The sequence below is a fragment of the Haliotis asinina genome, chromosome 15, assembly GCF_037392515.1.
Source record: "Haliotis asinina isolate JCU_RB_2024 chromosome 15, JCU_Hal_asi_v2, whole genome shotgun sequence".
NCBI lineage: Eukaryota > Metazoa > Mollusca > Gastropoda > Lepetellida > Haliotidae > Haliotis > Haliotis asinina.
Window position 1 is genome coordinate 6,571,627 of NC_090294.1, and position 14,729 is coordinate 6,586,355.

At 38.9% G+C, this 14,729-nt stretch overlaps 1 protein-coding gene across 1 annotated transcript in view; it reads left to right on the top strand.

The window, feature by feature from the left end:
* LOC137265571 (protein mono-ADP-ribosyltransferase PARP14-like) overlaps nt 1-14,729 on the top strand; it is a 75,092-nt gene that overhangs the window by 10,873 nt on the left and 49,490 nt on the right. Inside the window, exons 3-9 of the mRNA XM_067800990.1 lie at nt 758-994; nt 1,354-1,521; nt 2,018-2,308; nt 2,998-3,264; nt 7,800-8,066; nt 11,202-11,327; nt 12,371-12,565. Of these exons, the coding sequence (XP_067657091.1) occupies nt 758-994; nt 1,354-1,521; nt 2,018-2,308; nt 2,998-3,264; nt 7,800-8,066; nt 11,202-11,327; nt 12,371-12,565 (1,551 nt within the window). The remainder of the gene's footprint in view (nt 1-757; nt 995-1,353; nt 1,522-2,017; nt 2,309-2,997; nt 3,265-7,799; nt 8,067-11,201; nt 11,328-12,370; nt 12,566-14,729) is intronic.

Here is a 14,729-nt window from a genome sequence, read left to right on the forward strand (position 1 = left end):
TAAGGAGAGCTCTCACCTCCAACCAGCTGCTGGTCATAATGGACTGACACTGACTTATACCGCTGCCCTAAGTGACTACCCAGGTGATGAAAGTAAGGCTATCAGTGATTGGCCTGCCATACTGATACCTCTCTAATCTGAGTGCTGCTAGTATATGCACAACTGGATAGCTAAATCATGTGGTGATTAACCACAACAGACGAACTGATGGACTGACTGACGGAGCTAGGATACATCTGAAGTACTCACTGTTACAACTGGAACATATACAAGCTACAACTCTCATAAGCACACATAAGTACACATGAATCGCACAAGCAGGGAAGCCCTATTTTTACCACACCTGTATTATATTCATGCTGGCCACCTGTATATGTTTCAGGTTGGCAGTCATGCACTGATCGATATTGAAAATATTTACGTCATTTAGAAAGCTATGTCCATCTCTATCCTGAGCCGTATGTACCAATGTTTTCAAATACATATGTGTTACAACATGTATACCCATGAAGATCCGGGTTAGGATTGGTCTTCAGAAAACCATGCCTGTTGTTACAGGCAAGTAATCAGGCGGTCAGATCAGATCAATATGAGGGGTCTCTGTTCACTCTGTTTCAGATCAGTATGAGGAGTCTCTGTTCACACTGTTTCAGATCAATATGAGGGTCTCTGTTCACTCTGTTTCAGATCAATAGGAGGGGTCTCTGTTCACTCTGTTTCAGATCAATAGGAGGGGTCTCTGTTCACTCTGTTTCAGATCAGCATGAGGCAGAGAAGAAGTGCCGCATCACTGATGCTGTGTGTGCAGCCATACCTGAAACAGATGGTGGAGAAGCCACACAAGTAGGTGATGGAGCGATGGGAATGAGCAGACATACTCAACAAACAGAGGAAACAACAGACCATGCAAACAGTCCAGAAGAAACATTCGTCCATGATCCTGTGTCTAAGGAAACACCCGGCGAAACATGGATGCATGATCAGGAAGTGACAGGTAAGATCTGTCAAGCTTGCTGGTTCTAGAATGTAAAAATTTTGTAATTAAAGTAAATGAGAATAATGAACAAATTATGTAATTCTAGTTGTAATATAACATGTTTTATCATGATAATCCCTAGCACTGCACAGTTTCATGTTTTAGACTACCAAGTATCTAATTTCACTTTTAGCCACTGCACTAAGTGAGGTCATTAAACTAAACATATTCACAACCTTTTTTGTAAGGTAATGAGGAATGTGGAGGCTGTATTTACTGCTTAAATCATAAGGCAACAAAGCTGAATATACACAGATACGTTTTTAAGACTACTCTTATCCATTTTGTGCTTTACTTCGGCCACTGCATATTTCCAGATATCACTCCATCTCACAAGGTTGAAGTAAGAGGACTCCCTGCCACAATCACACATGACAGCATCAGTCTGTACTTCGAGAACCGCCGCAGATCTGATGGAGGTCCTGTTGATAATGTGGTTAAGAGAGAAGATGGGACAGCTGTGGTGGAATTTGAACATGCAGAGGGTAGAGTACAGTTACCAACATACCTGTACCTGATGCTATCAGTATACACAATGCCATGGTGGCAGTTGACTTTATGTGCTGGCGATTAGGTCTCTGACTCTGAGAGTTCAAATCCCAGATGGGACTGAACCTAAGAAAATTACTAGAATTTGTACTTTACTAAGAAAGTGTAATCCCAAATGTAACATATGTTACATAATGTTGCTGGAGTAGAACATGATAGTGGAGTAATCCAAAGTAGTTTCATTCCATGTCATTTGTAACAGATATGATCATCTTGACTTTCTGTATGCTGTTAGTGAACCAAATGTTAACCTACAAAAACAGGCATCAGCTAGTTTGTTTGATTCAGACATTGCAGCTTACCAATTTGTTTTAGAGTGTAGAATAGTAACATGTCAGATATTTATTTAATAAGTTTACATATGTACAGATTGGAAATCTGTTTTGGTGATTATTAGCTGTTAGCTGTTATATATTGATATGTCTATGGCAGATGCTGAAAGAGTGTTGAAGAAGGCAACTCACGCAATATCAGGCACAGTGATTCAAGTGACAAGATACACAAGTGAGAGTCGTCAGTCAGAGGTCTCAACACTATGTGATGATGCTCCTGCTATGCTGCCAGACACAATCATAGTGACAGGGTGTGAAGAAATCTGTGATGATGTCCTGGAGATGTACTTCGAGAACAAGAAGAAGAGTTGGGGAGGGGATGTGAAATCCATTGAGAGAAGAGGGGAGGGTGGATCGGAAGTGGTTCTTGTCACATTTGAAGACCCTGAAGGTTGGTATTATCAATTCATTTTCAGCTCACCTTGAAATCACCTACGTGAATGTAACTTTTTGGTTTAGTTCACCCAAGTATGTATATTATCGTCTTCTCCAATCATCTGTCAGCCTGGACATCCCCAACACTGAAACATGAAATCTATAGTATCTTATATGATGAGCCTCTATAGGTGTCTGGATATAGCACTTACACCATGAAGGTTAAACTGGCACAATGTCATGAGTCAATGAGTCAGTGGCTTTTAGATCATGAAATATGTTTGTTTGTTGTTCAGTGCCACACTCAGCAATGTTCCAGCTGTATGGCATCTGTTTGTAACTAATCAAGTCTCAAACAGACACTCTAATGATCAACATCATGAATATCGATCAGTGCTTTTGGGGCACAGGGACGTGTGTCAACCAAATCACCTGATCCTGTCAATTGTTTCTTACGACAAACATGGCTCACTAAGGACCGATTTTCACCTGGCTGTTCGCGGGTTCATGAAATGTGAACAAGCCAGTGTTGGTATTACTTACTCATATGGTTGTAAGATTAATAATCATTGGCATTTCTCATGTATCCCGTCTTCCCTCTTCACTGAGAAACAATTGACTACTTCTACCTGCATTTCAAACATTACAATAAATGGAAATTGTCAACCCTTTTAACATTTGAGATTATCTCCTCTTCATTTGAAGATGCCAAGCGAGTGTTAAAGAAGGGATCTCACAATGTGCAGCAAAGGGATGTTAAAGTGGCCGTGTATAAGCCCCGGCCACCTACACCTCAACCTGTTGTGTCAGCAGACACTATTGTAGTGACAGGATATGGAGATATCTCTGATGATGTCCTGGAGATGTACTTTGAGAGCAAGAAGAAGAGTGGAGGAGGGGACGTGAAATCCATTGAGAGAAGCGAGGAGGGTGGATCGGAAGTGGTTCTTGTCACATTTGAAGACCCTGAAGGTAATTTCTCTTTGGTCTGAGGAGCAAGATGTTTACTTGCTTGTTGACACATGCTTTACGTTAGATTTAGAACAACACTGAAAATGAAGCCATGCAAAGATAGTGGAACAATTGAAATCAATTTGAAATTCCCTTCTGTTTGAAGGGGACGTACAATATCACTCACCCACTGGAGGCCTCATTGTTTTCTGTCAAATCAGTCACACGGCTAGCCATGCTTGTCACTCTCTCCTTCATTGCCCGACGAGGTCGGTTGGAAGCATGTTCCAATACAGCGGCTAAATTTGCTTTATATTTCAGTCCCATTATCCAAATTTATGTTGTATTTGGCTTTTGGTTTGTATTAACTGTTGTTATGATGTAAAAATATTGTTGAAATGTTTGTAATTTTGATGTTATTTGACACAATTTCCTGGTGCAAGCTATGGCTGTCAATGGTTGATAATTACATATTATGTCCTTCAGACACTAATATTTGTTCTTCCATGGTTCGCTGTGAACATTGTAAGAGTTTATCTGGTACAGAATTTGCTTTGTATGAATATGTACTGTTCAAAGACATGTTAAGGACAAATAACATAGATTCTCTTAAGTCGTGTCTGGTAATTTGGTAGAGATACCAGCGAGACTATGTCCAAGTCTCAGAAGTGGTCATTGTCAGAAGCCTAAGAAGTTAAAGTCTTCTTCGTTCTCCAAGACAAAGTCTTCAACTACAAGATCTTTGCTGAGACAACGAACCAGCTCATCATCTACGAAGTTCTTCAGTGGCGACATCGTCCCACTCAATGAATGAGACGTCAGCGACAAACCTCCACTCTTACTCCCTGAGGTATAAAGCATCAACAAGTTAGTTCAACATTCAGCATGTACTAGACCTCTATCAACTGCATCTACAACAACGCTGCAATCTTCAGAGAGTCTCCTTTCAACACAGGTATCAACATCATCTACACTCAATATGTCAGATGCATCTTATGGGAATCAACAGGCACTTCATGTACCACAGCCTTTTGACACCAGCCACTCGCATGATGAACCTGATTGAGTGGCGTTCCTGTACATCTTCAACACTACTGGAGAAACTGGGGACTTCTTAACCACCACATCATGATCATCCGACAACAAGTCTACATGATCCCTCTACAGGCATCACCACCACTCACAAGAGACCCAGCATTCTTCATGTATGCCAGGGATCAAATAGACAAGTTAGCTGATACCATAATATCTCTACTGGAGAAAGGCACAGTTGAAGAACTACACCCAGATTCTACTCCCCAATTTTTCTTGTACCCAAGGAAAACTCCAAAGTAAAGGTTTGACTCATCTACATCATGAAAGCATTCAACAGGGATTATCTACTGAAACCCAAAAGGTTCAAATGATCCATTTTACCACAGCTCCTGCATCTCATATGTCCAGTGGATTACCTCACCTCACCTGCATTGACCTACACATCCCGACTCCAGGAAATATCTGCACTCATTATTCAATGCTCAGTACTACCAATGCAAGGTTCTAGCATATGGAATATCTTTGGACACGTGGCTATTTACTCAGGTCACCAAGATGGTCATCTTCTACCTACATCGTCAAGGGCTTTGAAATGTTCTTTTGACCTGGACAAGGGCATTCAAGTTCATCACGAGATAAGTCAACTCAAGCTGCAGTTAGACTTTACCGTCAGGCTGATAACACAACTCAGATGGCTTGTAAATCTTTTGAAATCAGAGCTGGAGTCGCAACAAGATCTTCAATTGCTCAGGTTTCGATTCCTCACTCTGTTGAACTGCATCGTTGTCACAAAGGATCAATGGGTCATGGTTCAAGCCATGATAGAACAAACCCTATTGTATCTGTTACCACTACAACAATGGCAGTGCCTTCTGGGTCTGCTCACCTAGTGCAGGATTTGGCCAGACAAGGATGACTACTACTACGCCCATTACGATAGTCCCTGAATCCTCACATCAACAGTTCGGATTGGATAGCTCTACCGAACAACTTAAGACCGTATCTACTATTGTGGAGTCACTTATTGAATGTCTGTTTAGGGACTGATTTGTCAGAGCCAGTCGGCAACAGTCATCTCTGTGTAAATGCGTCGCTACAAGGTTTGGGTGCCAACCTAGACAAAGAGGTTGCACCAGGAACCTGGATTTGTAACGAATGCATTCTGCATATGAACCAGTCACCTTTGCTCAACACTGTTCTACTCACACCTTATACCATGATAAATTGACGCGATTTGAGACTTATGCCAAGCAGAAAGGCTTCACTGCAACAAAAGCCACACTTCTTCAAGAGTGGATTACCTATGTCACCTCTGACATACCAGAGGACTTAAAGGATTTAAGCTATCAACTTAAAGGATTTAAGCTGTCAACTTCCCTGGCATCACTTAGCTCCGTTATCACCATGAAAAGTGGAATCAAGCTGACTAGAGTGCCTGAATTGCTCATCCTGCTGCACTTGTTCAAGCTGAAGACCAACAACGCACCAACTTAGGACATGAATGTTGTACTCCAGCATCTCACAAGTGATACCTATGAGCCACTAGATCAGACATCCTTTGAACTGTTGACACAGAAAACTCTGTTTCTACTTGCCCTAGCAACGCAGCATGGATGTCAGAAATACATGGTCTGGACTTCAGTTGTATGTGATTCGACTGCATCCATTGTGAAATTGTATACTTGTGACTGTGATGGGATTTTATCGCCAGAAATCAACTGCCTGGACAACCGGGCAGACAATTCCACATCCCGGATTTATCTACAGTCCTCAGGCGACATGATACACAGGTTTTATCCAGTCAGAACATTGAAACTATATCTCCAGCAAACTAAAACAAGGAGTCAAAAGCTCAAGCGCCTTTTCATTCGATTAACTACTGAGACACCTCCCGAAGGATCATGCAACACTATCTCAGTATGGACGTGAGCCTTTATACACAGGATGTACAAAGCAGCAGGACTTATATCTCCGCGAGCTTCCAGTCCACATGAAGTGTGAGCCTTGGTGTCAACACTCGCTCTACATGAAAACTGCTTGCTTTGACAATGATAGTGGAGGTTTGCTTTTGGAAATCAAGCACTGTGTTTGCTAACCACTACCGACGAAACATTGCCACAGAGGACATCTCTGGCATTCACCAGCTTGGTAGACTTGTTGTAGTACAACAACTAACAGCTCTGTAAAGACTCAGTTTCACTCACCCTTTTATCATATGACTTGTAGAGACAAAGACACTGCAGAGAATAATGGTTGAGAGTCCATGCACACATCTCAAACAGGCTAGCATAAGTGATTATGACCCTGTACTTGTAATGAAAATACTTGTACAACTCACAATTTGTCTCGAATAAACAAATCTTGACATACTTGCATTAGACACTAGCAGGACACTAATTGATCTATATATTTACATGATCCAGTTAGCAGTCTTTTCACAAGAAGAGAAGTCTTGCCAGGGTGGGCCGCCACCCTCCATTTCATGGATGAATGTTGAAAGAACAGGACCATACATCCACCACTATAGTTGCCAATGGGGGAAGTATTGGATGTTCTTACATGGCAGTCAACAGAATCTTCTATGGCCTGACCCACTACCAATTCCATCTGTAAGCAGAATAAGCATGAGTCAGGATAAGGAAAATATGTAATTTTCTGAATAAAATTGATATTTTATGCTTACCCTGACTCATGACATCACACTCTCCCAAGCACTCCTCATAGACATGTTGGATTTACTGTACTTCTCATGTCAGTCTCATGATGTTGCGGAGTGAAGTGACAATCATGGCTGGTCATTTGACAATTTGGCGGGAAACAGTGTGGCACCCTGTGGGTGAGTGTGATTGTTCGTCCACTTCAAATTGAAGGGAACTTCAAGGAAATTTCAAGTATTGCACTACCTTTGCATAGAGCGAACAGATAAACATAATAAGCATGAGTCGGGATAAGTATAATATATCAATTTTATTCAGAAAATTACAATTTACATCATATTTACATCAATTTATTATGATCATTATTATTCATACACAGGCTAGTATCTTTTCAGAAGAGAATCACTATGATATACATATTCTATTTGTGCTTCTAACATTGAATGAACATAATGGCATATAAAATAACTCTCATGAATCCTGTTGACTTGTAATCAAAAAGACCCTCAAGTTTATGTACACATGCATTTTAGGGGGACATTAGGGGGATATTAGTGTGGCATGTTTTTCCAACAGGATTTGTTTTAAGTTGAACGTGGTGTTCAAAGTCAGTTGTTTTTGCACGTGAAGCTTGTACTTCGCCTGATGGCCTCCTTCATGGCCCATAATCCTCACATTGAGGATGTACTGTATGTGTGTATAGAACTGATTGCAAATCAACACCAGTTATGCTACTCTGGATTCTAGAGCTAGGCAGTGTCAGCAGCTCCAGTGGTTCACTGTACAGTCAAAGAAGTCAAGTTTCTGAAGATCCATACAGGTACTCATTCATTGTAAATAGATGTGTGTCTATTTTGTTTGAAGATGCCAAGCGAGTGTTAAAGAAGGGATCTCACAATGTGCAGCAAAGGGATGTTAAAGTGGCCGTGTATAAGCCCCGGCCACCTACACCTCCACCTGTTGTGTCAGCAGACACTATTGTAGTGACAGGATATGGAGCTATCTCTGATGATGTCCTGGAGATGTACTTTGAGAGCAAGAAGAAGAGTGGAGGAGGGGACGTGAAATCCACTGAGAGAAGACAGGAGGGTGGATCGGAAGTGGTTCTTGTCACATTCGAAGACCCTGAAGGTTGGTAGTACCAATTCATTTTCAGCTCACTTGGAAATAACCTTGATAAATGTGTGTCTAAGTGAGCTTATGTTATCATCTTCCATTGTCATTCAGCCTGGACTTCCATCAGCACTGGAAAATGCTCTGGCCATGAATTATGACACATTACAATTAATTCTGACTTATGTCTTATCCTGGACACAGTTACTTATTTACTATATAGAAAAACCTCTCTAATTGACAGAGGTGCATCATGCAACAACATACAACATAACCTGTAGTTTCTTACATGACTAGTGTTTCTTTTCCAGTCATTTATTAATATCATGTAACCAGTTTCATGAGTTTGGGCTAAAATTTGGCAATATTCATCACAGCATCGTCATGTGTTGATTCTCAAGTTGACCCAGATTCTGTCTATATAAGAACTGCCAGGAAACAAACAAACAAAAAAGCAATGTGATATATTCAACAGTTGTATTCTATAAATAACTAAGTTTACTGATTAATACAAATAACCACGAAGATGTAGCTGTGTAACTGAAGATGTGACGTGATGTGAGAGGCAAGAGTTAATTCCACTTAGATACTCAAGAAAAAAGATTCCACATCTCTCTATAATGTTACAAACCAATAGGGTTGTAGCATATTCCAAGGGGTCCTTTCACACACCTACCTTAAACTAATATAAGGTTAACCTTAACGCCAATTCTTTCCCATTGCACAGTGGTTCCTTTAGTGACTTATGATCACCTTAGTGCTTTGTGAAACGAGGCCCAGAGCACACAGGACACTAAATATCAGATGAGACCTGTTTTAAACAATGTTACTTAACAGTCTGGTGTATATCATGGTTATCTCATTAATGTCATTATCTGTATCTTATCTTTCTCATTAATGGGTGATCTTTTTGAATTTATCTTCCCTTCATTAATCCACTAGGGGCTCTGATCTGGACGGTCCAACCTTAAACTGACAGCACATCATATGCGCGATGTAAGCTCTGTGTTATTATTACACTTAGAGACAATTAATCAGTATAGCCTTCACCTTCACCGGTAACATTCACACGGGTGCATGGACAGTATATCTGTCAGTATATCTTTTGTGTTATTCAATACGGCGGAGAGCTGATGCAGTGCGCAAAATGTGAAAGTCTTGTTACGTGAATTTCACCTGATCGTACATGATTGGATTGGGATTTTTGACAGCACAAATATTTAGCAGGTACAGAGAGAAGTTAGAAACTGTGGTCAAGTAATGGTAAAATACAAGTAACGAATGAATTGTGTCAGTCACCACCTACATATATTGTTCAAGTTCAATAAACATGGGAATAACTGAAATCTACCTTTTAATGTCTTTAACAGTTTTTAATGCATGAAATATAAAATCACTATATGGATAAATATGAATATTGCAAATATCAACGGTGACTGATTTAATTATCCTGACTTAAAGTTAACATGCAACCAAAAAATCAAACATAATTAAAACACAGTTATCACATATTCATGACGTATAAAATGCATTGCTGAGTAATGAAAACACAAATAAACATGATTATAAGCGTATAATCTCAAATCAAAAGTGCAGTATTTTGTACTTTGGGTTACCTCCCTCGAAACAAAGCAGCTGTAATACAGAACCCAGTCAGAGCCAGTGAGTGTGCACTCAAGTGTAACAAAGCTTTCTCATTGGCCACTAGTTCATTTGCTGATACATTTACCTGGCTCTTTGTGTATGGCTTGTAAGCCTGATAGGTGTTAATTGCAGGAGGTCAGTGATTGAATTTGTGCATTACATATTGTCATTAGCAGACAGACTGGCAGACATATTAGTGCCAGTAAACTAGCCATTGAGGTTTCTCTGTGACAGAGTCTGCTTATCACAATCAAGATGATTTTTTATTTTGCAGCAAGTGGATTTTTTACATGTTTGTTTACACAACCAAGATCAGACTATTGCTCATGACATCATACTCCGAGCATGCATACTGTACTTCGTGAACCTATTCACTGCACATGCGTATGGGCACAGCACAGCACAGCTGTTGAAACCAATTTTTCCCCCATTGCTTTTTTTTTTCAACTTCATTTGTTGTGTTGGCAGTTTTGTTGATTTGTTTTGGAAAGTGCATACCGAAAGGTATCAGAATCTGCAAAGTTGTGTTTTGCGTTGCATTTGAACTTAAAGGGTACATAGCAAAAAGCTACATTTTACTGCAGTATCTACATAAGGCTTGCCTTCGCAATAATCAGATTATCATAATAGTCATGAAAATGCTCATATTTTATTTTTTAGACCTAGCCCTTTATGTTTACTTGCAGTAAATTCAAATTTTAACACAAATATATGAATAAAGTCAATATCTTTTCCCACTTCACACCAACAGACATATGCACTGTATAACGTTGTAATTATATCTGATTTTTTTTGTATGATGGTGCTGTGTTTAGTTTAGTGTGTGAACTATTTGTATAAAATTATAATGTAACAATAGTTAGAAAATTACTGTTAGAAGTAACTTAAGGGTTGATACTGTATTAAAAAAAATTTCATTATTTTATATATGCTACGACACCTGAGACTTTGACTCTCTTATGTTCTGTAGTAGGAAATGCTATGACAACATACCGATTTTTCATGGCGTTTTCCCAGTTATCTTCTATGAGGTCAATTTGTACTGCACTTTGAAATTAAACAAACAATGTTTTTCTCAGCTAAAATTCAAGCAAAACGTGTCAGTTAAGGTTTTTCATCATAATCAATCCTTTCTTCAATGAAGTTGAGCATGGCAGCGTGTAAGCTGGGTTCTGTCTTTACATTTAGCAAGCATATGGAGTCGGGATCCAGACCGGAAGTTAGAATTTCAACCCTTGCTCATATCATTTCAAAAGGAGAGTTATCAAAAACAAAAAGATCGCCCACTTAAATATGAATTCAGTCAGCAAAGATAATTATGGGTTAAGTAGAATATTTTTGACAGAATATGCAACTTGAAAAGAGATCATTAAAAATCTTGCCTAATGTTGTGAGATTATGACCAATCAAATAGTTTCTTTTGATATGAACTTGATGCATCCACACTCGTTATGCTTCATGTCACTAAATATAGGTGGTCTTCTGTATGGATGGTGTATGATATTTCAGACATGCAAGCTGTCCTACAAAGGAGTCACCAGCTACATGGAATGTCTCTCCAGGTTTCACCGCACACTGTTCCATCGAGGTCATCCCATCGTCACACACACACTGAAGACTCATACCTTAGTGCAGGTTTGTCACTAACCAGTGCTTCAGTCTGCTTCAGTCATCAGTAATGGATTCATAGATTAATACTGAAGTCATGATTGTATTTTGATGAAATTAATCTATACAATAGTTGCAGGTGTCCATATGTTTTATTTCTGTTTGCATGGTACATCGATATATTTATTATGTACGAGGGCAGACATATCGAAGTTTATGTTTTCATATAGTCCCTCGGACAAAATATCACATTGTCATGGTGACGTCATGAAAAGTGCTATGATGTCACATTTTTTCTGTGACATTGAATGTCACATGCAGCGACTGCGACTTGTCAGCCTGTGTTTGAAAGTGGATTTGGGTATATTTTCCCCAAATTGATGACTTTGGTAATAAACAGAATGCATGTATTTTATAGGTGACCATATCATGTTTACGACGCTTGTGCCTAAATATCAATGTATCCCTCACTCTCTAGAGCAATACCAACATTTAGGCAAGAGTGTTGTAAATATAGTTTGACACTGGCACTTATGTAATATCACAGAAACATTGACTATGATATAAAAAAGAAGTTGTATATGCATGGAACTGTTTGACTGGCATTCCAGAATTTGGTGAGTAAAGGAGAAACATGCAACATTGTGGACAACAACTCCTTGTTTACTGCATTCAGCAACATTTTGATGCAGATATTCACTCCAACCTGATGATAGAGTAATTATCAACATTGTGAAGCCACTAACAAGATGTTGTTATTTACAGTGGTGATTGTCTCTGTATCTGATTATCATTTTGAACACAATGCCATATCCAGAAGGTTATTTCAGCTTCATCTTTAAGTATGTACATAATGAAGAATTGTTTCTAAGTAAATGTATGCAATGAGATGTTTCCATAAATTTGGTAAAATATTGACCATTGACAGCAAGCCACTCTGTCATAACCATATTGTCTGTGATATTCGATGCTCTTACTGGCATGTTTCCTGCCAACAAGAAGATTCAAGTATGAACATCGTCAAAGTGTTGACATGTTTGAATCTGTGATAATGTCTCTTTCTGTTTTAGAAGATGAAGATCAGAATGATGGTGATGATGAATATGTGTTTGTTCTCCTGGTGGAAGGGTTGTCAGATTCTCTGGGAAAAGAAACTCTGTTGTATTATTTTGAAAATCGACGCAGAAGCGGAGGAGGAGAGGTGGATGAACTGGAGATTGACAGAGACTCAGCCACGGCTCTTGTCCACTTCAAGGAAGGCAATGGCAAGTGTATCAAATAATAATTAATTGTACCCCAGACCTTGAAAGGTAGGGGGTATATGCTGTCATGCCCTGTTTATCCGAACACTTGTGGTTTCCTTGAAATTGCCTGGATAAAGGAGTTTCCAGATATTTGAACCATGGACCATATGTACATGTACAAAGAAAGATACAAAGAAACAAACATAATAGACCTTGGACATAATCTTCATTGATTGATAACGCATCAACAAGCACTTGCTGCTTCACCTTCATATTTCCTGCTCGATACACTATGTCTAGACTTAAATCTAGATATCCATTCTATCGCAAAAAGTATGTGCTTTTTCAGTACACTTTTCGTCATTTCATCATTTTCATATTGATTAAGATACTGTAAACAGTGCTACAAAAATGGTTATCGCCTTGTATTTTTCAACTCTCATATCAACTAAGGTAACAACTACCTAGCTGAGAGTTTCAAGCTTTAATGATATGACCAATCCAGTACCATCTTTTATAGAGGGGAGAGTTGGAAAAACTACACTGTCTTATTATCCACCCGGCATGTAATGTGTGGGGATACAGTAGACGCCTCGTCTGTCCGTCCGTCCGTCCATCATCATTTTGTTTCCGGAGCATAACTCAGAAACCGTTCAATATTTTTAGACCAAACTTGATAGATATAGTAATCTCAGCCTATGGTTGTGCCTTTTGCTATTTACAGATTTTTGGCATTTATATTTTTTTTTGTTTTTCCATGGAACATGTTGGTGTTAGTCTTATGGTGGGGTGGGCTTCGTTTCCGGAGCAGAACTCAAAAACAGTTCAATATTTTTCTGCAAAACTTGGTAGATATATCAATCAGAACCTATAGTGGTGCCTTTTGCTATGTACAGGTTTTTGTGATTTATTATTTTTTTGGTTTCCATGGAAATGTTTCGGACATAGTCTCAGAAGTGATAGGTGTGTTTCATTTCCGGAGCAGAACTCAAAAGCCGTTCGATATTTTTCTGCAAAACTTGGTAGATATATCAGTCAGAAGCTGAAGTGGTGCCTTTTGGTATTTACAGGTGTTTGTGATTTCAAATTTTCTTGATTTCCATGGAAACATTTCAGACTTAGTCTCAAAATGGAGAGATGGGCTTCACTTCTGGAGCAGAACTCAAAAACCATTCAATATTTCTCTGCAAAACTTTGTAGATATACCAAGTGGAACCTAAAGTGGTGCCTTTTACTATTTCTAGGTTTTAGTGATTTATCATTTTCTCAGTGACCATGGAAACGTTTTTGACTTAGTCTGAAAAGTGTGAGGTGTGTTTCATTTCCGGAGCAGAACTCACAAACTTCTTAATATCTGTTGGTAAAACTTGGCAGATATGTGTGGCATCTGGGCGTATCATCTGATTCAACTGACAATGAATGTTTTTGGGTCAAATAATTTCCAGAGGAAAGATTATTCATATGAGAAATTATACCAAATATGTGCCCATTTTCTGTGGGGAATAAATACCGTATAACATTATCTTACTGTATATTCAGTTAAACCAACATGCAGTGATGCTGATGAGATATTACATTGCATGATAATTATTGGTTTTATTCTTGTTTCATACTGTGCCATACATACTATGGTTCTTCTGCATTGATATTCAGTAGTTTAGAACTTTCCTGATGTAACAACACAGTGTTTGCAGTTTTTCCTATGTTTACACAGAATAAGAGAACATAACTGTATGACTATATGACTGTATAACTATTTGAATTACAAATTTTACACAATGTGCAAAGAGTGTTTACTTTCAATTGTATTAGGTGGGTATCACTCCAAAAAACATTCAGTCACACATAAACTGGTGTAATCTAAATTTTAGTAGTGCTGGAGCCATTGATTGAATAATCCGTCAGTCGATTGATTTTGCATCAGCAATTGTTGATGGACTCATGCTCAAATTGATACTCATACTCAAATGAGACTTTAGAATGTATGTTTCTTGTTGTTATGTTTCTTAAGTCAATACATATACATTAAACAACTCATGCAGTTTCCTGAGTCATAGACCCACAAAGATTCAGGATGGAATTGATCTTCAGTAATATATGCATTGTTGTAAGAGGTGACTAACAGGATCGGGTGGTCAGGCTGGCTGACTTTGTTGACACGACACCGGTTCCCAGTTGCATAGAT